The following is a 25,353-nucleotide window of genomic DNA, read 5'->3' as shown; positions in this document are numbered from 1 at the left end:
CCCCCCCCCCCCCGCTCGCCAAGCAAGCAGAAACATCGCAGGACCCAAACCCTCTACTCCAGGAGTCTTCAAACTCGGCCCTTTTATGACTCATGGACTTCAACTCCCAGAATTCCTCAGCCAGCATGCCTGGCTGAGGAATTCTGGGAGTTGAAGTCCATGAGTCATAAAAGGGCCGAGTTTGAAGACCCCCTGCTGTACTCTCTCCCGCTCGCGTGCCGCTTTATGATAGTCCCGCCCATGACTGATGGCCCTGGCTCCATCCTCAGCCAATCCCTGCCCAAAGCATCTCCTCCTCCTTCCCATTGGTTAGCGTCAATTCTGCGACTGGTGCGTGCCGCGTTCGCCCCGTGCGTGGCTTCCTTCCCCGGCCCCCACTCACCACTTTCGAAGAGGAGGACAACGTGCACGCCCGAACGTTGGCGCAGGCGCACTGCGGCCCATCTCCCCCCTCCCTCTTCCTTTTTTTAAAAACGGTAAACATCCTGCCGAATTTTGAACGGCTGGTTTGGGCGGCAGGAAGAGGAGCGGCCGCCATCTTGTTTGTTTGAGTGGCTCAGGCAGGGGGGTGGGGGAATCCGCGGGCGGCGGTAGCGGCCTCGGCGGTTCTCCGCGGCGCTTGGAGCCCTGTTCCTCAGGCGGCTACGCAGGACTAGAGGTGAGAGCTGGAAGGGGGCGGGAAGAGAGCAAGTGCGGCTGCTGTAGCAGCCGGACTAAGACTAGGCCTTGACCTGGGTCTAACTGTCCCCCTCTGGGCTCCCGCTCACTGCGAAAGGCGGAGGGAGGAACGACTCATTAACGGCTTTTGACCGGAGCTGGGAGGCAGGTCTCCGGCTTCAGAGCTGGCCTTTTCCTTGCCCTTTGATGGTTTTTAAACCTCTCGGTTCCGGGACCTCGCCTGGTCCTTGCCTTCCTGGGTTATACACAATATCATTATGTATTAATACTATGATGATCATTTTATAAATTCCATTTTGCTAGGAAATTTTACTATAGTAAATAAAGTTCAATGATCATACATGAGTGAAGAAGTAATGCTTCATCTTGCAGATTCAAATATATTTAAACAGTCCCAAATGCAAATATTTGGTTGTAATGGATGCTGTTCTATTGTGCTAGATGCATCTCAATAACTGTCATAAGATCCACTGTACTTTACAATAGTTTTAGAAGTAACTAGAAATGAGGTAATCCTACATCATAACACCACTCGGTTCCGGGACCTCGCCTGGTCCTTGCCTTTTTCGAAACTAAGCGGGGGTTGTTGAGAAGGACTGCTCTCTATTCCTCTCTTTAACTCTTTCTCAAAAGGAAGCCGGAATGAACCTTCCCGTCCCCCTTCCCCCCCAAAAAAAGAGATATAGGACTGTAGTTTGAAGAGACCCTCTTGAATTCTCTCCCCCCCCCCCAAATTATTGTTTTGCACCGGGAAATCCATGGTTTCCCCGCGATTACAGACTTAAAGCGAGCAAGCGAGAGGCTGGGAATCATCAGGAGCCTTCCCGGCTCATGCTGTGGCAGTTAATTTCCATGTGAATCGCTTCGGGATCCTGCGGAAAAGCTCTGGGGTTGTGGGTTAGGTTGTAAGACGAAATTGGCCTGTCTGGTGTTGGGTTATTTTCTCGTGTTTCAGTTGGAGACTTTCTTCCCCTTGTATAAAAAGGTTGACTCCGGCTTTGACGAATGTAGAGAGCATTAGAGGGGAGAGCGAAGACTAACTTTGACTGGTTTTTGGTTTTGGCTGCTGCTTGGGAAATTGAAATATTCAAGCCTGGCTTTTAGTAGCCTAGAAAACAGAGCCTTGAAGCCCACAGTTTCTTAAGGATTTGATTGGTGTGGAGACTTGTCAGAGAAAGCCTGAGGGTGTAGCGGAGTCATGTAAAGTTGGTATCTTGTGTCACCTTGCATTTGGAAAAGTTGAGTCTTGCTCCGTGTTTTTCTAGACATCAAAGCATTAGGAAAAAAAGTAGCATAAATAGACTGGTAAAGGACAAATTTTACAGGGAGTTAATGGCTGAGGAGGTATAAAAGGTAGGAACGACTGCAGTGGAGACGGGCGTTCAACAAGACAGTTATGGCCCTAGAGAAAACCCCCTTTATTTCCATTGTCAAATAAAAAATGTGCATGCTTTGGTATAGAGAATAGGATGGTTCCCTCCACCCCCCAAAGTTAAGAGATGTTTAATGAGTCAATATAATACATTGATTAAGGTGCTGGATTTGTATTGAGGAAACCATGGTTCAGTTCCATCCACACACCTATGAGAATTTTCTGAGCCTAGTTGTTTTTGTTTAGTCACATCCCCAGGCAAGGTGATTGCTTTTAGAAGAGGAGAAAATCCTGTTTAAGTGAGATACTCTTGTTATCTGTTTGCTTAGGCTTTTGCAGTCATCTTTCTTTGTAGGAACATGGTTACAGATGTAGATCTTTAGCACAAGCATAGTGCTTATCTGGGGACTTCTAAGCTCAGTATCACACATAGTATTCCAAAGAAAACTAATATATGGTTAGCCTTCCTGAACTCCTTTTAACAACCTCTTGGGATTCAGCATGTATTAATTTGGGAGAGAATAATTAGAAAGACCATCTGTTTGACTATGTGTAGACAGGCTCACCTTTCTTTTTTGTGTACCGTATGTATTCTATCTTATGTGGAAAAATACAAGTAGAATAACTAGAAGCCATCCTTTTAAGAAACAATTTCTTTTCCTGGTGAAATAACAGTGATCTATTTGCTTTAGTTCTGCTAATGAATTCAGAAATTATCCAGGAATTAAATTCATTTCAGTAACTTGTTGGAATTATAAAAGTATAGTCCAGTATTCATCAGTACTGCCCATGTATGTGAGAGACCTTTTCAGGTAACAAAGGCTAAATTTTATCTGTTCATGCTTCTGTGGAATCAATATATCAGATGCTATAGAGACCACAATGGTGTCTTGTCGAAAACTAGAGGTTTTCATGTGTACCATCAATTGTCAAACTTGTAAGACATTTGCTCAGCATGTTACCATCTTACTAGAATTCATCGTCAATTTAAACTTTGTACAGGTAGTCCTTGACTTATAACATTTCATTTAGTGACCTTTCAAAGTTACAACATCATTGAAAAAAGTGACTTATGACCGTTTTTCACACTTACGACCATCACAGCATTTTGGTCATAAGTTGAGGACTACCTTTACTGCCTCTCCTTATTCCATAACAGATAAGTAGAGGTGAGTGATATATCTCTTGCTGTCTTTTATGTCATTTTATATCTCTGCTCAGCGTTTTGAAAACATTTTGAGCTTGAAACAGTTATGTTTAAAACACTTTCAAAATGATCAAAGGCCTATCATCACAAAACAACAGTTCTGAGATGATTTATATACTACTCCCAGACACCATTAAGCCTGCTTGGTGCTGTAACAGACAAGCAAGAGCAATGCCCATGGAAACTGCTTTCAGCTCCCATGGAAACTGAACATTTATCATAATAAATGTTAATCCCGTATTAAATGGTTAATACTGTTTTGATTTGTTAATATTATACTGTATGAACGGTAGAATTAATACACAGAATCTAGTGAGGTGATGTCTATGGAAGATTGATGAGGAAGAAAGTGGGATTAAAAAAATAATTGAGTAAGGTCAAAGAGGAAAGTAATCCTAAAACAATTTGGTGGGGTATTCACTATAATACTAAAGAGGGAATGGGGAGAGAATGGTTGTTGCATTGGCCATGTTGGATGAATGGAATCAGTGCCTCACTGAAGGTCCAAACTGAGTGGCAACGTGGTTCCATTTCAGTCTCATATTTGGTAAGAAATATAGTGTGAAGTTGAACAGAATGGCAGGAAAGAGATTGTCTGCCAGAGTTTCATGTCTTAGAAGCCATAATGGGGGAAGGGAGAATTTCTGGAGAGGTGCAGCAAAGTAGAAAGTGCAATGATGTGAAATGAATAAAATGTGACCCTAACACAGGGTAGGCCACATGTTGCAAGTACACTTTAGATCTGGTTTTTGCCTTGAAGCAGGTGAGAGAGAATTGGTTTGTCAGGGACATTTTAATTTTCCTTGTGAATATGAAATTGATCTGTGCCAACAATCTTCCCAGGCAAGATGAACCAGTTACAATGAGGGGAAAAAAGTATTTGATCCTCTGCTGATTTGGTATGTTTGCCCACTGACAAAGAAATGATCAGATTATAATTTTAATGATAGGTTTATTTTTACAGAATAACAAAAAAAATAAATACCGTATATACTTGAGTATAAGCCGACTCGAGTATAAGCCGAGACCCCCAATTTCACCCCCAAAAACTGGAAAAAGTTATTGACTCGAGTATAAGCCGATCCGCCGTTCTGCAAGCCTCCGCCGCTGGCGGAGGCTGGATCCGCGCTCTGTAAGCCTCCGCCGCCGCCGGAGGCTGGATCCGCGCTCTGCAAGCCTCTGCCGCCAGCAGAGGCTCGATCCGCCATTTTGCAAGCCTGAATACACAGGAATACCCTGTGTGGCCGCGGCTCTCGGGGAAGCCCTGGCTGTCCGCTTCCTCGCTCCACGCTGCCATTTGGGGCCCGCGCGTTCCCCGGGCAAATCGCGGCACCCAGCAGGCGAGGAAACACGCCCGCTCCAGTCGCCCCCCCTTCCCTCAGGAGACGCGAAGCAAGTGACCGCCCGGAGCTTACCGAGGACTTGCGCGCGGCCGAGGCTTCGGTGCTTCCAGGATCGCGTGCACCTCTCCCAAGCCGCCGCCGTCCGGAGACCTGCCGAAGTTTGGGGAGGTTTGGGGAGGTGCGCGCGCACCTCCCCAAACCTCCCCAAACGTCGGCAGGTCTCCGGACGGCGGTGGCTTGGGAGAGGTGCGCGCGATCCCGGAAGCACCAAAGCCTCGTCCGCGCACAAGTCTTCGGTAAGTTTTTTGTTGACTGGAGTATAAGCCGAAGTGGAATTTTTCAGCCCAAAAATTGGGCTGAAAAATTTGGCTTATACTCAAGTATATACGGTAATCCAGAAAAACGCATTTCAAAAAAGTTGTAAATTGATTTGCATTTAATGAGTGAAATACTGTAAGTATGTGATCCCTTCGCAAAACATGACCCTTATTGGCAATCACAGAGGTCAGACATTTCTTGTAGCTGGCCATCAGGTTTGCACACATCTCAGGAGGGACTTTGTCCCAGTCCTCTTTGCAGATCCTCTCCAAGTCATTAAGGTTTCAAGGCTGAAACCTTCAGCTCCTTCCACAGATTTTCTATGGGATTAAGGTCTGGAGACAGGCTAGGCTACTCCAGGACCTTAATGTGTTTCTCCTTGAGCCACTCCTTTGTTGCCTTGGCCGTGTGTTTTTGGTCATTGTCATGCTAGAATACTCACCCACAACCCATTTTCAATGCCTGGCTGAGGGAAGGAGGTTCTCACCCAAGATTTGATGGTACATGGTCTGTCCATAGTCCTTTTGATGCGGTGAAGTTGTCCTGTCCCCTTGGCAGAAAAGCACCCCTAAAGCATAATGTTTCCACCTCCATGGTTGATGGTGGGGGTGGTATTCTTGGGGTCGCAGGCAGCAATTCTCCTCCTCCAAACATGGCAAGTTGATGCCAAAGAACTCATTTTTGGTCTCATCTGACCACAATACTTTCACCCAGTTCTCCTTTGAATCATTCAGATGTTCATTGGCAAACTTCATACGGGCCTGTATATGTGTTTTCTTGAGCAGGGGGATCTTGTGGGTGCTGCAGGATTACAGTCCTTCACGGCATAGTGTGTTACCAATTGTTTTCTTGGTGACTATGGTCCCAGCTGCCTTGAGATCATTGACAAGATCCTCCCGTGTAGTTCTGGGCTGATTCCTCACCATTCTCATGATTATTGAAACTCCACGAGGTGAGATCTTGCATGGAACCCCAGACCGAGGGAGATTGACAGTTATTTTGTGTTTCTTCCATTTGTGAATAATTTCACCAACTGTTGTCACCTACTCATCAAGCTGCTTGGCGATAGTCTTGTAGCCCTTTCCAGCCTTGTGTAGGTCTACAATCTTGTCCCTGACATCCTTGGACTGCTCTTTGCCCTTGGCCTTGGTAGAGAGTTTGGAATCTGATTGATTGATTGCTTCTGTAGACAGATGTCTTTTATACAGGTAACAAGCTGAGATTAGGAGCACTTCCTTTAAGAGAGTGCTCCAAATCTCAGCTTGTTACCTGTATAAAAGACACCTAAGACCCAGAAATCTTGCTGATTAATAGGGGATCAAATATTTATTTCACTCAGTAAAATGCAAATCAATTTATAACTTTCTGGATTTTGTTGTTGTTATTCTATCTCTCACTGTTAAAATAAACCTACCATTAAAATTATAGACTGGCCATTTCTTTGTCAGTGGACAAATGTACAAAATCAGTAGGGGACCAAATACTTTTCCTCCCTCACTGTAACTGATGGATCCTCTGATGTTCGGGCAGCTTCTCAGATTTGGAGGACAATTTCATCAGATACCTAGTCAACCTTTGCAATATAGAGTAGCAAATATAACAGATAGGATTGCTTCCAATCCCAAGGGGTACCTGTTGTATCGAAAAGGTCTGAAACATGAATCAGATGAAGAGATGGCTGTAGCAATGTTGGCAGAAGATGAGTGAGAAGGTGATAGGACAAGGCTATAAACTCAGATTCAGTTAGGAGATGTGGACATTCTACTGTGGTGTTTGAAGGTTGTTAGAAGATAGGTGGGGAGAAACAAGCACAGAAACAAGATGAAGTCGCTGTTCTTTGACAAACATAACCAATCTTGTTTCTCAATAGGATTGTGCTTTTTCACAGTGAACAAAAGAGCAGGTGGAAGACATTCATAGGAAGGGGCACACTGATGATAGTTGTACTCTTGTTATCTATCAACTGGACAATTATAATGGATAGTACATATATCTGACTTGGAAGGCCACTTGGATACTTCAGCTTGTGCTTAATGGAGCTGCTGCTCTGCTTATGAGTTGGACCCATCACATTATGCAACTGTTTCTAAGTGCAAAATGGAATGTCTTCCAAAAGTGTCCACATTAGTATGTTCATATGGAGTGGGCACAAAAGTGGACATTATTTTTAGTGATTCCCTTTGTATGATCAGAGTAGTTCTCTTAATATATTCTAAGGACTTTGAGGGATGCAGGGGGTCCTGAAGCCTTTGAGTTGTTTTTGTATCATAGACATGGTGGCTTCTATCCCTCTGGCCAAGTTGAGAAGGATATAACTAAGTGTGGATGAGAGTGTGTGTGTGTGTGTGTGTGTGTGTGTGTGTGTGTGTGTGAGAGAGAGAGAGAGAGAGAGAGAGAGAGAGAGAGAGAGAGAGAGAGAGAGAGAGAGAGAGAGAGAGAGAGAGAGACCAAAAGGTTTGCTGTCATTTTAGATTCACTGGGTTTCCGTGTGTTCTAAAGAACAGGTTGTGCCTCAGTGTTCACTTGAAAATGACTTGAGTATGGCTGTTTGCCAGGCTTGTGAGTGGCCATAAGCCAAACCTGAGCATGCATTTAATACCTACCTATATTATGTATGAAATATTTTGCTGGAATTAGTGTACACCTCTGACATATTTAATGTACCTTTTTTTTGCAGGTTCTGCATAGAGTGTTGGCACAATGTTTTATGCTCACTTTGTCCTGAGCAAAAGAGGGCCGCTAGCTAAAATATGGCTGGCGGCCCATTGGGACAAAAAGCTGACCAAAGCCCACGTGTTTGAATGCAATTTGGAAAGTAGCGTAGAGAGCATCATCTCACCTAAGGTATTTTTATGATTATATTTTGTGGTATATGGGAAATTGGTATAAAAGCATACATTCATCCATAGGTATTACTGAATTATTTAGTTAGTTTTATCAATATATAAGTCCAGAGTTTAGTTTGGAATTGTCAACAAATGTATATATTTGAGTGTTTGGATTAAGATATGAATGAGAGAGCTTATTCTTGTTTATCTCCTTCCTGCATTGAGAAATTACATTGCAGTTAAATGGGTACCATTTAGTTACCATGGTTCGTTGTTGTATGTCCTCCCATGCAGAATTTAACAAACATACTTAAAGCAAGAGACACTGGGACTTGGTTTTCTTTTAATTTTTATCACTGCTTTAAAAAGTTTGTTTTATATTTAGAATTCTGAGAATACAGCTCCATATCGTATCACATATGGTGTTAACAATTTGCACTAAATAAAGCATGATCTAGAATAGTAGAAACTGACTTTCTTTAATAGCAGTTATTATAAGTCTTCTCATTATTTTCTAAAGTTTTCAGTAAAGGATTGGGCTGAATATATAAAGCTTGTTTTTTTTAGACTGGGCTAAAATTAATAATCAGCAAGAAAAAGAGACCAGCCATTCCCCCCCCCCCACACACAAAAGTTTCTTATATCTTTCTCTGATGCAGTTTTGTTTAACTTTATTTTTCTCTGAAGTATATTACCAGTATTCATTTATTTCCATGGGTTAAAAGTTCCTGAAACAGCCAATAAATTTGCATAATTATTATATAAAAATGCTTGCAAAAGATCACCAACAACCTGGTCAATGTAGTGTCTGTGTTATATGGCCAGGCTTGAATCTTGACTGAAAGAGCTCCACTGCCACGTTCCTTCAGAGCAGTAAACCAACTATCTATCTTCTCAATAACATTTTATATCTCTACTCTATCAGGAAGGGTGTGCTCTGGGTCTTTCTACTAAACAATGTCATTTTTGTGGATCTCTGTTAGTGTTTTGAAAGGTTCTGAAAACCTGACTGTTTCATCAGACATTCAGGCCAGAAGGATAATTAAGCTCTGCTAATAATGTGGGGGTTACTGTTTTAACCAGACTTACATCATCCTGCGGTATTATATACCGGTATTATATACCATCCATGGTGGTTTTAATCTGTATGCTGCTCAGAGTCCAGTTATGAGATGGGCAGCTCTTTTAAATAGTTTAAATAAATTTAGGTTTAGAAGGCCGGTTTGGCGTAGTGGTTAAGGTGCTGACCTAGCAACCAAGAGACAGTTTTGGGTGTCTCTTGGACATGAAAGCCGGCTGGCTGATTGTGGGCCAGTCACTGTCTCTCACAGGTGTGTTGTGGGCAGAATAGGCATGAATATGAACAACTATATTGGCTTCCTCATATTGTGAATGAAAAAGAAAGATAAAATAATATTGATAGACAATGAAGATAACAGTTCAAATGACCATAAATCAGTTAGGTTTTAAGTCATTTCATAGTTTTGATAGTACAATATATTTGACATTGCAAAGTGTTCCTTGTTTGATAAACTGAATGGCAATAAAAGAAATTACATATTTTAATTTGAGACTTTAACTAGATAACCTTTATTGTCATTTTTATTGTGGGCACATTAAAAATGAATTTTAGTTGCTCTCAAAGTGTACACATACACTTAAACATAGCACTTAAACATTCTATATACAACATATGTATAAACCTACACCCTTACTTATAAACGGGTCTTCAAATTTGGTTCTTTTATGATTTATGGACTTCCACTCCCAGAATTCCTTCTGGGAGTGGAAGTCCACAAGCCATAAAAGGGCCAAGTTTGAAGACCCCTGCTTATAAATAACATAAATATCAATTAGTGTCCATCTTGACTACATAATGGAAAGAGGACACTTTACAGCAAAGATTAAAACTGTATGGGACGAAATTATGACTGAATCTAGATGTTCTGCTTCGGATACCACGAAGCCTCCTAGAAGGTAACAAGGAAAATCAGTTGTGAAGAGGATGTGCAGTGTCCCAGAGACAGTCTTGCGGACCCTGCACAAGCATTGCTTATATGCTATGTCCTGGATGTAATGGAGGGAACTGCTAATAATCGTTTCTGCCATGCTCCCCACTCACCATTCTCTGCACCGTCTTCTTGTCTGAAGCAGACAGTAATGCCATATGACAGGATGCTCTCGATCGTCCCTCTGTAGAAAGTGATAAGGACAGGGGAAGGAAGATGTACATAATATAGGTAGGATATGAGGGTTTAAGGAATTGCCTTCCTATTTGTTTCTTAGTTACAATTAACTATAAATAATTTTTCAGGTGAAGATGGCTCTTCGAACTTCAGGACACCTTTTATTGGGAGTTGTTAGAATCTATCATAGGAAAGCTAAATATCTCCTTGCAGATTGTAATGAGGCATTCATTAAGATTAAGATGGCTTTCCGTCCAGGTATTTGATGCATATTTGTTTTTATACAGCTGTTACTAGTTCATGAATGGTATAATTTTGTTTACTTTAGAGTACAATCTTTTAAATATACGGTAATAGAATACGTACCATGTGATTTCCCCCTCCCTAGATTATTTAGTAACTTCCTAATGACTATGTAATATGATTGGACCTAACTGGGCCTTGACAATTATTTTGGAATAGTTGTGCTTATATAGTATCTTTGAATCCAGTTTGATATTGTCATGTAAAGTCAGGGTATTCCATTTGTAATCTTTAAAATCAGTTTTATCACCAAGTACAGTCTAACTTAGGTATAATGACTGAATCCTATTCTACTTTATTGAATAGTTTATTGTCTGTGAAAATGTATGCTGCAGTTAATATGATCAGCAAGAGTGCCAAGATATTTTCTTTAAAAATGTCACCTTAAGAGCCTGTAATGTTTTTTTTAGGTGTGGTTGATTTGCCTGAGGAAAATAGAGAAGCTGCTTATAATGCTATCACTTTGCCTGAAGAATTTCATGATTTCGATCAACCATTGCCAGATTTAGAGTAAGCACTTATTTTCTGATTCTAAGATAATTATTGAGATATTTGTAGATTACCCATGTCTTTATTATTGCTGTATTGGAGCAGAAAACAAACAGTGAAAGAATTTCCATTCTACTGGTTAGAAAAAAAGTTGTTTTTACTCTTTTGGAAGATATGCTGTAATAATACACCTGTGTGATCAATAACATTTTGAGTTTTGTAATCTGGATTTTAAAATATTAACCCACATTACTATTTCATTAATTTACTAAAGTGGCTTTATTTAATGAAGATTAATATATGGTTGTCTTCTGGAATGATTTCTAATTAAAAATCTTTATGTCTTGAAAGTGATATTGATGTGGCTCAACAATTCAGCTTGAACCAAAGCAGAGTGGAAGAAATTACAATGCGAGAAGAAGTGGGAAACATCAGCATACTTCAGGAAAATGACTTCGGTAAAGCATGCATGTTTTAAATAGGATTTATGCTTAGTTTCTTGTATTTTTGTAAAATCAGTTGATATAGATATTACAATGTATAAGTAAGTAGTCCTTGACTTATGACCATTCATTTAGCAATCGGTCAAAGTTACACAGACTTACCTGAGAGGTATGTACAACCTGAAATTGAAGTTCTGGTGATGGGGTTTGCATGGTCACATGACCATACTTTGGGTGCTTGGCAACTGGGCCACATTTATGGCTATTTGCAGCATCCCACTTCACATGATCACATTTACTTCCAGCTTTCTGCAAAACTGGCCCATAGTAAGCCATGGGTTTGCTTAACGACTGCAGTGGTTGCTTTACAATCTACGCAGAAAAGTTGTAAAAGCTTAATGACCGGCCTCCATTATGTTCGTAATGTAAGGACTACCTGTACAAATAAACAAAATACATTGATATTTTAATAACCATAAATAAGCATAGCTTTTTTTCTCCTTGGTTTGAGGAATGCTTACAAAGTGCTGAGGATCTTGCACAATTAAACTTCACAGTGAAAGTTTATTTAATGGCCTATTTCTTAGGAGCGGCATTGGTTATTCCTGAATGTCCATTTAATTAAAAAAAATGACATTGCAACAATTTATGACCTTTGAGTAATGACATCATTATGCATATGAGGCAAAACATGCCATTAGCATCAATATAGTTCATTTGTGTAATGATGTTATGCAAATGTGCAAATCAATATGAACGTTGGGATTTGCATATTTATATATTATGTAAATGTTAAATATCGTATTTGTCATAAAGATAAAATTGCCTTGCAAACTTTATGATAGCTAGAGAATGAGAGAGACAATTTCACATGCTGGGGAATGCCCAAAGAAAATTTACTCCCATCAGATTTGAAATCTGCTAACATGGGAATATATTACGTTAAGGTTTAAGTGTTTATTCCAGCTGAAACTACATACAGTATTCATTTGATCAGTTTTTCTATTCACAGGTAATATTTGTGTATCTCTTACAGTCAATGTAATTGTATGAAAGTAATATATTTAAAGCATTCATTCTCCATTTTTAGTCTAAAATTTCCCAAAACAAGAACATAGAATAATAAAAAGCAGTGGCCAGGGTCTTGTTAGTGTGTTCAGCGATCCATCTCTTGTTTTTAAAACAATTCATATAGTGCCTCACCAAGCATGGATAATTTTCATTATTCTGCATCTATTTTAGGGAGTTAATGGTCAATGAGCCTACTGTAGAACCTCTGCAATAAGATTTAATCAGAATCTAAAGTGAATAAATTCACAATGTTACAATCTTTTTATGTAAACAAAAACTTGCACATCTTCCAAATATGCATATATATTCTAATGGCAATGCCAGTGGTTCTGATAATTGTGCATTAGAAGTAGTTAGCTATATTTCATGAGAAGCACAGGTTGGAGAAAAATTGCAGTGTCAAAAGAATATGAATAATTAATCTTGGGAAAATAACTTTATAAGACTACTATATTAGTGAAACAACTGGGACAAAGAATATATATGAAACGAGTAATAACAAAATGAACTGAAGAAAATATCTTACGTGTTGAACGTTGCAGGTCATAAAAATATTCTGCGTACTAACTAAAAATTAGAGCAATTTAGTGTTGTAATTTAAAACAATGTAGAACAGATAATTGAAGGTACCTGTCTCTTTTTCCCCTTAATTTTAAAGGAGACTTTGGCATGGATGATCGTGAAATGATGAGAGAAGGTAGTGCTTTTCCAGATGACATGCTGGTAAGCTCTAGTACTTCAAACCTTCTGCTGGAGCCAGAGCAGAGCACCAGTCATCTTAATGAGAAATCTAATCACTTGGAATATGAAGACCAGTACAAGGATGATTTTGGAGAGGGAAACGATGGTGGAATCCTGGGTATGTTATCAAATTTGTATCTTGCCATAAAGCACCTCTTCCAAGGTCACTGTTAATTTGAACCATTGTTAAGCAAACAGATGTAGGTCGACGTTAGTCATCAACTACCTGTAGAACAAGGGTAGTATGAATGTAGTAAAAGAGTTCTAACTAAAGGTGTAAGATTTTTTTTCCTCATGGGGCAACATAGTTTTTTACATCAATATCCATAAAGGCAACTATGACAAGTGGGACTGTTGAAACTGCTGCCATAAGTTGTCATATCACAGGACATTATACTTTATGACAGTGCCACTTTAGCAATGGAGTTCACAGTCCCAATTCTCATTAATCTAAGTGAGAACTATCTGCAAGGAGGAGGACTGTCCCCTTATTTTTATGTTTCCCTGACCTTCCCTGGTTTTCATAGAAGATAGGCAGGGACATGCTCTTTTACAGCCATTTAAACTTTTTTCAATATTAATTTGTCATAACAGAACGCATACCAACACTACCTGTCTTATTACCCATTTGTATGTGTAAGTGTTTTATCTTTCACTGTAAAACAAAAAATCACCTATGCTCTTTGGTATGTATTCATTCTTCTGCAATGAAGACGTATGAAAATATTTTTGCTTAAGCTACATATTTCAAACAAATAGAGCCTTTTCCAAATAGAACCATCAAGGAAGAAACCACACTGCCATCAAAACTGGTAAAACAAGCTATTATGTATAAACAGACAGCAAACTCCACACTCACTTTGCCCTAATGTTCTCTAGTTGCATAATGTACTGTCTACAAATAAGCTTCGTGAGCACCAAGAACTTCATAGTTATAGATATTCTGTTGGAAACGTTCTGTCTTTTAATGCCATGTAGTCTTACATTTTGATATAAGATTTAAGTGTTTTCCGGCGAGACCGGTCTATCAGGGCTACCTGGTCTACCCCAAATATGGGATGGAGCATACTGCTTCCGCTTTCGCCTTTCATCCCCAATCTAGCTCGAAATAGCTATACTAGTCTCCCTTTAATTCTTTGTCGTTAAATTTAAATTTAACACACATATAAGATTTATGCTTCTAACAACTGCTTGATTTATTATTTCAGTTGACAAACTTCTCAGCAACACTGAAGAAGGGATATTTGATGACCCACCTGCGCTTTCAGAAGTGGGAGTAATGATGCCGGAGCAACCTCCCCATGATGATATGGATGATGATGATAATGCCTCAAGTGAATATTTAAACAGTTGTATTTTGTTTTTGAAAATGTTCTGTAACTGATAGCATTTCGTGAACGGAATGGCATACTTGACAGACGTATATTTTCTACATCATTAATATTGCGGCAGTAATTGCTAAAGGACTATCTAGGGGCGAGACATAAGGCTGATAGATTAAAAGTTGATACTTTTCTAGGCAGGGATTAACTTCCCTCTTTTTCTCTCATCCCAACTGATTTTCAGCATCAATATTTCATCAATGGAAAATGGCGTTTGCCAGTTGCTCACCTTTTCTTGGTCATCCTCCTAGCCCCAATTAAATTTCATCTTATTATTGCCCATCTCAGGCACATTGCGAGAGAATATGGTGATCGATGTATCAGAACAAGATGGTTAGCGTGTTTGTGAAGCAATCTAGAAATGGTTGGAAATTTCATCCATTTTTTGCTAATGATTTTAAATCTTTCCATATTTGTAGAGGTAGAACCAGTAGCCCATTATGAATCAAAGGAAGAAAATCTTGAAGCAGTATGAATACTTACTTACATAGATTTTTTTAAAAGAGCCATTTTTAAAAGTCCTGAAGAAAAATGTAGAAATTCAATTTGAACTCTAGTATGGAGTAATGAATGAGTGTGTGTGTGAGAGAAGTCAACCAGATTGCAAGGTAGACTAGATAGAAATAACTAGAAAATGAGGATACAGTGTGTGGTTGTATAGAAAAGTTAACCCTTTACCACCTGGATTGGTTAGTTTCTGGCTCATATTAGCATGTTAGGATAAAAAATGCACATAGACAGCCTTGTAAAAAACAAATGTAATTGACTCTAGGTATTCATGTATTCACTACCTTTTACCAAAAAAAGGGGGGGGGAAACATTGGCTGAAGCAAGCCAATGATATACTCAGCTGGCACAGAATGAAGACAATGTTACCCAGGAAGGACCCAGAGAGGGAAAATGGGCAGCCTCTAACCCATGGAAGATAATTTTGGTGGCTCTGACTTGTATTTCATATTGTGGCTCTAAAATACTTTCAAAAACTTACTTCATTCTCTAATTCACAGTGGGTGGACCAGATAGTCCAGACTCTGCAGATCCAGTAGAACCCTTGCCAACCATGACTGATCAGACAACACTGGTTCCAAATGAAGAAGAAGCCTTTGCTTTAGAGCCCATTGATATCACTGGTAAATTTTAATTGTTTTTGTCTGTAATTTGCCTACTATTGGCACCTGAAAATCTTAAGCTTTTCGGATGGCTTATTTTTCATAAAAGATCAGCCTTTGCATTTTAAGTAAAAGTAAATCACTAGGTATGTGTGCACGCACAGAGGCTTTCTTGTTGCTCTATATTTAAAATTATTTAATCCCTTGAGGATGGTAGAGCTTTAAAGTTTTATATTAATTAGTTGTTGCAATTAAATAGTAAACATGATACCTGCAGGCAGATGCCTCTTCTATCCGTTGACAGAATAACTATAATTAAATGAGGAAGGTATTAAGCAAAGGTTTCAGGATATTGTCTCGTACACACGGGGCAGCTTTCATCTTCCAGATATGATCAGATAAAACTCGCAACGTATGTTCCAGCTTGGTTTATCCCAGATACACTTTCTGATTGTTCACTCCATTACATAGATTGTCATCAGATCTATAAATCTTTTCTAACCATTGATAAATTCTGGGAATAATTGAGTCTAATCAGCATGGGCTGATTTCAGACAGTTATGTATTTTCAGATCTGGCTAGTACTTGGGTGGAAAACCATCAAGATATTACAGCATTACATTTTAGACCAGGAAGTTAAACAAAATGTCTTGGAAGAAAGGAATGGCAAGCCATTCCATTTTACTTTAGAGAAAACGTATATAGATGTATACACAAAGTCATCAGGAATTAAAGTCAAAAGAAGCTCTTGTTTTGTTAGTATTAGTGTGTGTGTGTGTGTGTGTGTGTGTGTATGTGTATCTCACCCTTATTACTTGTATAAATAACTCAAGGTGGTGAACATATCTAACACACTTTTCTCCTTTCCCCCCATAACAACAAGCTGGTGAGGTGAGTTGGGCTGAAAGAGAGTGACTGGCCCAAGGTCACCCAACTGACTTTCATGGCCAAGGCTATGAACTGCCTTAACCATTAGACCAAATGCTATTTTAAAACTGCATCTGGCAATTTTTTTTTTTAAAGATTGCTTGTGAAATAGGAAAAACTTTGGGTTACAGTTCTCTTTGATCCATATTGTTCCAGTTAGATCAGAGGTCCCCAACCTATGGGCCACGGCCCACTACCGGACCTTGGCCACCGGGCCACATCAGTAGCTAGGCAGTGCACGCGCGTGTGTGCTCACTCTCCCTCATGCCACTGTTACCATGAGTGTTGTGCAGGAGGTGGCAGCGTCACTAGTATTGCGAGGGTGGCGGCTGCGTTGCCAGGAACCTTGCATGGTGGATGTCGGGAGCACTGTGAATGGCAGATGGGCAGCTGCGCGCTACATACAGTTGGCGGCATGCCACAACCTTGTGCGGGCATTAACAGGCGAGTTGCAGCACAAGCCTCGTGTGGGGCGGTGGTGCAATCTTTGCGCCAGTGGCGGTATCGCTGCGGGCTGTGGGGTAAGCCTTGTGGGTTGGCGGCGTGATCCTTGCACCGGTGATAGCATCGCTGCAAACCTAGCTCTGGCGTTGCTAAGAGCCTTGTGCTCATGCTCGCAGCCCCATTTGCGTGGTGTACATGCTCACGGCCTGTGTCCAGTCTTCAAGCATCTTTTCTCATTTATTTATTTAGAAAATTGCCACCTAATAACACATGGCAACTAAAAGTGGCTTACACGGATATAAAAACACCATATAAAAGAAGTGAAAATAATAAGAAAAATAATAAAATAACCCCCCCTTCCCCCTTTTGGCAACAACACACATTCATACCAGCCATTTAATGGTCTCCATCCTGCTCTGGGTTCCCCAGGCCCGCTGGCAGAACTACGTCTTCAGTACTTGTAGTTCTCCTTTGAATGGTCTCATTGAAGCTTCTAACAAATATCTCACGTTACCTCGTCTAACCAGAATTGTAGGAGTATATTCTTTTCTGAATGTTAAAACAGAATCATTCTTACACTAAAAACATTTTAAGCAGATTTTGAAAGGGTTCCTTTGTGCTTAAATTGTAAAATAGTTGTAAGAAAACCCTAAATACTATAATTTAATTATCAATAGGAGCAATGTTGTAATGTCCAGTGTCTTAATACATTTTTTTCCTAAATAGTTAAAGAAACCAAAGCAAAGAGGAAGAGAAAACTGATTGTAGATAGTGTGAAGGAACTGGACAGCAAGACCATCAGAGCCCAACTAAGTGATTATTCTGACATTGTCACCACACTGGATTTGGCACCTCCTACTAAGAAATTAATGATGTGGAAAGAGACTGGAGGTGTTGAAAAACTTTTCTCTCTTCCTGCTCAGCCTCTTTGGAATAATAGGCTGCTGAAGGTGAGCTAAACTAATTTTTGGAAATTTTGTAATGAATAGTTATTGCAAATAATATTAAACCATCCTTTATCAATTTAGTCACTGAAGATATGCCAGAACTGCAACTCCTAGAACTTCCCCAAAAGTATAAGAAGGTTTGGACAGCACGACTGGCTGCCAGTAACTGACTGTTACATTTTCTAATAATAAATTGTGCAAGTGAGGCATTGTCCTTCTTCACATTTATAGAATGTGAAATCTCTAAGGACTCTTTTAGCAGTTTAGGTGAAAGAGAGAAGTAAGCAATATATACTAAACAAAGGGATACAAATGAAAGATACATAAACTAATAAAAACATAAAGTAAAATTAGACTGAACTATAATCAAACTAGGTTGAAGGCTGAAACGCCCTCTTAAGTGCCACTTGGGTGCTCCCTGAAAAGCCTGACAGAGCTAATAAAAAGCTGTACCAAACCTCAGTGCCCATCAGCTCCCTAAAGTGAGGCACCTCTAATCAATTTATAGTAATTAACTTGATAGTTGGTGCATATCCAACATTATCTATTTTAGTATGTAGATGGCTACAGTCTGATGTTAGATTAACATTGAACTGCCTGAGCTAGATAACCAAGCAGCATTTGTCAATTAAAGAAATAATTTAGTTTTTTTTTATTTGAAGCTTTTTACTCGCTGTCTTACACCTCTTGTACCAGAAGATCTTAGAAAGAGGAGGAAAGGTGGGGAAGCTGATAATCTGGATGAGTTCCTTAAAGATTTTGAGAATCCAGAAGTACCTCGCGAAGACCAGCAACGCAATGTTATTGGTTTGTGTCTTGAATGGCTTGTTTTTTGACTGTTCAGTAGAATGCATTTAAAAAGCTGTGCAGCTTACTGTGCAAAATGTGCACTTGCTTCATCTGTATTGCTGCCTTCTGGGTTAAAAGAAGAATTTGTCCTTTTGTAAAGATAAAAAGGACTCCCAGCACTGAGAAAAATAGTCATTCATCGGTGTTATTTTTGTAATAGATGAGCCCATTTTAGAAGAGCCGAGTCGCCTGCAGGAATCCATGATGGAAGGCAGTAGGACCAATTTAGATGAATCAGTCATGCCACCCCCTCCACCTCAGACGGGCGTAAAGCGAAAGGCTGTACAAGTGGAACCGGAACCTGTGCTCCCTGTGAGTGAAAGAATGTATTTAAAATCCAGATATATTGCTGAACAATAAAGTATAATGCTTATCTCTCTAATGACTTCAAAGCAATACCAAATGTCATAAGGAGGTCCATTTGGGGATCATTTATCCAATTTCCAGTAGTGTAAATTGGCACAAGTGGATGACCTTTCGGCATTTTCAGTGGTTATTGCTTATCCTTTCATTGGTTAATATCCCCCATAATCGGGTGAAAAAACTAACAACAAAAATGTATGTTGACTTTCTGGTGCCTTGCTTGCTCAGTGGTTTTATAGTGGTGGTGTAGAGGGACAATCGAGAGCATCCCATCATGTTGCATTACCGTCTGGTTTGGAAGCATCACTGCTTCGGACAGGAAGGCGGTGCAGAGAGGTGAGGATGGCAGAAAAGATTATTGGCAGTTCACTTCCTTCTATCCAGGACGTGGGATATAAGCGATGCTCGAGCAGGGTCCACAGGATTGTCTAGGATGCTACACATCCTCTTCGTGACCTTGTTACCTTCTGGGAGGAGGCTTCTGGGTGTCTCAAGCAGAACATTCAGATTCAGTGATTGTATATCTAATGTGTGCCAGTATGCTCACAGTAAACAATGACAAAAAGGCTATCTTTAACAAAATATCATGGTACATCAGTGGAGTTCATCTTTTCTGTTTAATTGATTTTAAGTAAGTGCTGCCTTTATACGTGCTCTCCTTGGCCACACCGAATTTTCTTATCCAATGAAATTGAACATTGGGGAGGATGCAAGCAAAATTTTCGAACAGATTTTAATAAATGGATATATCTAGATATTTATATAATTAGATTATGTTTGAGGATTTTGAAAAACCAAGTCTGGTTTTAATTGTTAAAACTTGAATGTTTCTGTCATCAGCCCCAACCATTACAACAGATAGAAATGCCCCCAGTGGAATTGCCTCCAGAAGAACCTCAGAATATATGTCAACTAATTCCAGAGCTAGAGCTTTTGCCTGAAAAAGAAAAGGAAAAAGAGAAGGAAAAGGAAGAGGAAGAGGAGGAAGAGGTAAGTATTGATCTACAGCAGTCAGTCATCTCTTAGTCACCTTTTGGCTCAATTACTGCAATGTACACTGTGCGGCTGTCTTTGAACCACTCAAAGCTTCAGCTGATCCAGAATGCAATGATGGATGGATGGATGGATGGATGGATGGATGGGAGATTGAGTTACTGTTGGATGCTCTGTAATAATTCAGTATTTCTACATACTTTTGGTTTCCATCTGGTTCATCAAAATATTACACTAATTCTTTCATTATTCTAAAAATGCATGAATACGATCTTGTACATTGTTATTTTTCCATATTGCTTTTGTGAATATAAAGGATAACATTTCAAAATTTGTTCAACTGCATCTATAAGAAGTGTTTGAAATGTTATAGTCGTGGGCATATCTCTGTAAATGCCTTTTTTAGGGACTTGTTTTGTCCACCTTAAAAGACTTGACTTATATCTTTGAATTTGAAATTTAATTATATTATCTGAGTCTTAATTATATTATCTGAGTCTTCAATGCAATTCGTTTCAGGAAGAAGATGGTACTGGAGGTGACCAGGATCAGGAGGAACGACGATGGAACAAGAGAACACAGCAAATGCTTCATGGTCTTCAGGTATTAGTTCATTTTTGATGATGTGTGAGAGAATTTTTTAATATCATTTGTCTCCTGACAAACATACATTTTTATTCTTTGGCTAACTAGAGGCTTTCAGGCAGCCCAGGTTTTCAGGCTCTGTTTTGCACAAATGGAACTCCAGATATAGTTAGAAAAACTGGTCTTGAAACCCTGAAGGGCCACTGCTGAGGTAGATAAACCAATAATCAGATAAAAATAAAACTTATTTGCATGTGTATCCCTGTAGCCCCTATTATAGGAAATGTAATACAGAGAAGTATTCTCCAAATTGAGTCAGAAACACAAATCCCTCTGATTTTAGACATTTTTAAATCAGTCATTTTTTATTGATGTTTGATTATCTTTGTCTCCTGAAGGTCTAAGCCTGGGGTGACCAATCTTGCCAATTTTAAGTTTAGATCAGGGTTGTCCAACCTTGGCAACTTTAAGACCTGTGGCCTTCAACTCCCAGAATTCCTCAATCAGCTATGTTGATTGGAGAATTCTCACAGTTTTTTAATTTTTTTTATTTTATTTTAATTCCATTTATATCCCGCCCTTCTCCGAAGACTCAGGGCGGCTTACAAGCTTAGCAGTAGCCTTCATTCTATGTATATGCTTGCTTGTTAGGGCTTTCACACACACCCCAAGCAGCATTATTACAAAGTCAGCTTATTGCCCCCAACAATCTGGGTCCTCATTTTACCTACCTCGGAAGGATGGAAGGCTGAGTCAACCTTGAGCCTGGTGGGACGCGAACCTGCACTAATTGCAGGCAGCTGGTGTTACTTAAGGAGGCATTAGCCCACTGCTCCACCAAGGCTCAGTTGAAGTCCACAGGTCTTAAAATTGCCAAGGTTGGACACCCCTGATCTAAGCTTTTCAGGCTGTAACTGGGTGCAGGAGCTCTTCTAGTAATAAGCACTTTATAAGTTCTCTTGTAATTGCTTGGCATTAACAAATGTTTAGAATGAGAGTCGGAAATTATAATGGTTAACTATTTTTTGTATTTTCAGAGAGCCCTTGCCAAGACTGGAGCAAAATCTATCAGTTTGCTTGAGTTATGTCGGAATACAAACCGCAAACAAGCAGCAGCAAAATTCTACAGTTTTTTGGTACTGAAAAAGCAACAAGCTATCGAGTTGACACAAGAAGAACCATATAGTGATATCATTGCAACTCCTGGTCCCAGATTCCATATTATTTGAATGGTTGGCTTACTGTATAGCTAGCATCGTTAGTACCCACACGTTGTCCCATTGCAGGGCCCATAAGGGAAGAAATTTAGGTTTCATTGTCAATGTACAGTAATCAATTTTTTGTGTCTGGGGAGGGGTTTCTATTATCTTTTACCACTTTTGCATTTCTAGTAACCTTTCTGTACTGGGTGACTTGAATTCCAGTTGCAGAGATGAGACAGTACTCAAGGATCTTCGTGAAGAGTGTTTTTATTTTTTATTTTTAAAAAAAACACCAATTCAAAGCAGATTTGTGCAATAATGGTGCATCTAACTGACTAATGATTCTTATTTCAATATCTTAATAAACCAGGATATTATTTTAATCAACTCCAGAAGACCCAATAATGGCCAACTTTTTACTTCATGACTGATTTGCCAAATAGATCTTAACATTCTGAGCTTTCTTCCTTGTATGAGTGATCTTGCCTGCCCCGTTTGCATCGGTGTTGGTCATCTTCCTACTACCAGTGGTGCTTTTTGGAGCTGCCATGGTGAATGTCAGTGCCTAGCAGGCAGGTGTCCTTGCTGTGCCATGTTTTCTGTAGAATAAGGATTGAAGCAGCTCTAGGACTTAAATGCAAATGGGTACCCATAGGGAAAAAGTGGTTTTTTTAAAAAAAAATGGGGCTTGCTTCATGTGTAAAACATTTCTGGTAGTATATATTACATTCCTTTTCAGAGTGGTCCACCTCTGGCATCAGGTAGCTATGAGGGCAGCAGGCTTGTTGGATTAAGCTTTTTCCTCATTTGAGATTAAACCTCTTCAAGCATTTACCTTTCTTAGGGGATTGCATGTACATGAAATGTCATACCTTTAGATTATAAGTAATTTGGTTTTTGGAAACTGATAACTCGGTGGGTCTCAAGAGTTGGAGCAAGATAAATTTGTATAAATTTCCTAATAATTATGTGAGACAGCATTGGCCCTAAAAGGACAGCAGGCTTCAGATGTATATTTTAGAAGCAGGTAAACTTGCATTTATTAAAAGTAATCTTGTTGTGTAATTATTAATAGACCTGGCTACCTTTACAGCTTTTGTAATGGGGTATTTTCCAATAATGGACACTGAATAGCTTTTCAAACAATCCCCCGTTTGGTTTTTTACTATTTTTTTTAAATAAAGACTTTATTATTACTACTAGAATCAGGCCAAACCAGAAATCATGTGAATGTGGATGGATAGATGTTAACATTTCTTAGCAAATTTTTTTAAAAAAGTTAAATGTTGGCACTTTTGTGAAATGATTAACGTTTGGGACTGAGATTCAATATATGCCCAAGTGTAAAATTATGTGAATGTTTTAAAATTTGCGATGTTTTAATAACCCTTGAGGAAACAAATGTATAAAATAGTTACTGCAACTTTATTTTTGACATGATGTGCCTGTACAACCATGATTTTCTCCCTTTGTACAAAGAGACATTGTAGATAACTTGAATGTTTGATTATAGAGAAGGTCATTAGTTTCTTGTTAAAAATTGTTAGTCCATTTATGTTGCTTTTCAAGGTTAATATTCTTGAAAATAGTTGCTGTTATGTATAACTTTTCTAATAAAAGTTGTGTTAAGCCATTATATAGTGCCAATATCTCTAGTATTTGACTATATTGTGAGAAGTAATCTCCATATTAGCTCATAATCAGTTAAAAGTGTTCTGAAAAGCTAGTTATTAAGGCATATATGCTAGAAGCAACACAATACACTAACCAAACAAATGAACCTTAGGGGATGGAAAATTCAAGCAAAAGTGATCAAAATTAGGTAGCTCGTATGTTTCCTGCTGTTCCTAAACTACAGTTCCCAAAATCACGTTCATTGGGAATCCTATGTAATGTAGCCCAAAATCTGGAAGTCCATAAGTACTCCATTTCCGATTATAATGGAAACAGAATAAAGAATTTGCTATTAATATACAAAGATAATAACTTATAACTTAAATTAAGATTTACTGAACTACAGCCACCCTAAGAAATCAGAAATTTGAGGGTATATTAAAAGCACAATGTGTTAATTTGCACACACAGAAGGACGACAGCTTTATTTCAGACTTTGGGGGTAGGAGCCTATCAGCATGGCCCATCTTGCCTTGGGGAAGTTTTGCCCAATCTTGCAAAAGTGCCTCAAATTTGTCATTGTAAGGGCATCTCCTGTGCACAGTCCTCTTTAGGTCATCCCAAGATTTTCAATTGGATTCAGGTCCAGACTCATTCCAAACTTTCAGTCTTCAAAAGAAGCCAATCTTGTTGATTTGGAGGTGTGCTTTTGATCATTTTGTTCAAAGCTGAATTTCCTTCTAAGTATCTTAGCACAAGCCTGAAGGTTTTGTGCCAAAACTGACTGCTAATTGGAAATAATAATAATTAATAATAATAATAATAATAATAATAATAATAATAATAATAATAATAATAATAATAATTTTATTTATATACCGCCCTTCTCCCGAAGGACTCAGGGCGGTGAACAGGGCAGATATATAAAAAATACAAAAGTTAAAAGAAAATTAAACATATGCCCAGCTAAAAACAGTAAATACAGATATTAAAAATGACCATAAAAACCCAACCCATCCCCCTTCAGGCCAGGCCGGCTTGTTCAAATAAGAATGTCTTCAGATCGTGCCGGAAGGAGCGGAGGTCGGGCGCCATCGGGAGCTCAACCGGCAACCGATTCCATAAATCCGGGGCGCCCACAGAGAAGGACCTCCCCCTGGGGGCCACCAGATGACATTCTCTGACCGGTGGCACCCTGAGGAGGCCCTCTGTGGGAACGCACAGGGCGGAGGGAAGTTGATGCCGGCAGCAGGTGCTCCCTAAGGTACTCCGGACCCATGCCATGTAGGGCCTTAAACACCATTACCAGTACCTTGAATCTCACCCGGAAGACAACTGGTAACCAATGCAACTCACGGAGCAGAGGTGTAACATGGGAGTATCGGGAGACTCCCAACACAACTCTCGCGGCTGCATTCTGTACCAGTTGGAGCCTCCGAGTGGTCCTCAAGGGCAGCCCCATGTAGAGAGTGTTGCAGTAGTCCAGACGAGAGGTCACGAGCGCGTGAGTGACCGTACATAAAACTGTTCATAATTCCCCCCTACCTTGACTGAAACTCCAGTTCCAGCTAAAGAAAGAGCCCGAAAGGATAACACCGCTACCACGTTTCACTATGGGTGAACTTTTGGTAACATGCAGTGTTGTTTTTTGTGTCAAACATACTTTCTGGAATTATGGCCAAAACACTTAACCTTGGTTTCATTAGACCATAACATATTTTCCCACATGCTTTTGTCAGACTTGACGTAGGGTTTGGCAAAATGTTCTTTTTAAGAAAAGGTTTCTCTCCAGCTACCTACCCCACAGCCCAGACATATGAAGAATATGATTGTCACATACAATACACCACGAGTTCTTGCCAGAAATTCCTGCAGTTTCTTTAATGTTTTTGTAGGACTCTTGGCAGCCTCTTGGACCAGATTTCTTGTTTTTTTCCCCGTCACTTTTGAAGGGACATC

General features: G+C 39.6%; 1 protein-coding gene across 4 annotated transcripts; it reads left to right on the top strand.

Moving 5' to 3' along the window:
- Positions 1–516: 516 nt before the first annotated feature.
- RAD21 (RAD21 cohesin complex component) lies at positions 517–23,416 on the top strand. Of its 4 annotated transcripts, XM_083359155.1 has the most exons (14): positions 517–658; positions 7,596–7,762; positions 10,061–10,190; positions 10,646–10,745; positions 11,076–11,182; positions 12,897–13,097; positions 14,188–14,313; positions 15,369–15,491; positions 17,568–17,791; positions 18,451–18,595; positions 18,798–18,949; positions 19,841–19,990; positions 20,513–20,596; positions 21,616–23,416. In XM_083359155.1, exons 2-14 carry the CDS (start codon positions 7,619–7,621, stop codon positions 21,805–21,807), a joined length of 1,878 nt encoding a protein of 625 aa, XP_083215281.1. In that variant the 5' UTR covers positions 517–658; positions 7,596–7,618; the 3' UTR covers positions 21,808–23,416. The 4 variants fall into 4 exon arrangements, with proteins under 4 accessions (XP_083215281.1, XP_083215282.1, XP_083215283.1 ...); XM_083359156.1 differs by lacking the exon at positions 517–658 and having other exon boundaries at positions 7,686–7,762; positions 9,901–10,190; XM_083359157.1 differs by lacking the exon at positions 517–658 and having other exon boundaries at positions 7,717–7,762; positions 9,898–10,190.
- The last annotated feature ends 1,937 nt before the right edge of the window (positions 23,417–25,353 follow it).

Source organism: Vipera ursinii, assembly GCF_947247035.1.
Source record: "Vipera ursinii genome assembly, chromosome: 3".
Classification (NCBI taxonomy): Eukaryota; Metazoa; Chordata; class Lepidosauria; order Squamata; family Viperidae; genus Vipera; species Vipera ursinii.
The sequence above is the reverse complement of the archived record's forward strand: the minus strand, read 5'-3'. Positions and strand labels throughout refer to the sequence as shown.

Bases quoted from the DNA above. Each gene is read 5' to 3' on its own strand.
- RAD21 (XM_083359155.1), top strand. From the start codon at position 7,619: ATGTTTTATGCTCACTTTGTCCTGAGCAAAAGAGGGCCGCTAGCTAAA. The intron at 7,763-10,060 runs GTATTTTTATGA...ATAATTTTTCAG, and splicing joins AGAGCATCATCTCACCTAAG to GTGAAGATGGCTCTTCGAAC. The intron at 14,314-15,368 runs GTGAATATTTAA...TCTAATTCACAG, and splicing joins TGATGATGATAATGCCTCAA to TGGGTGGACCAGATAGTCCA.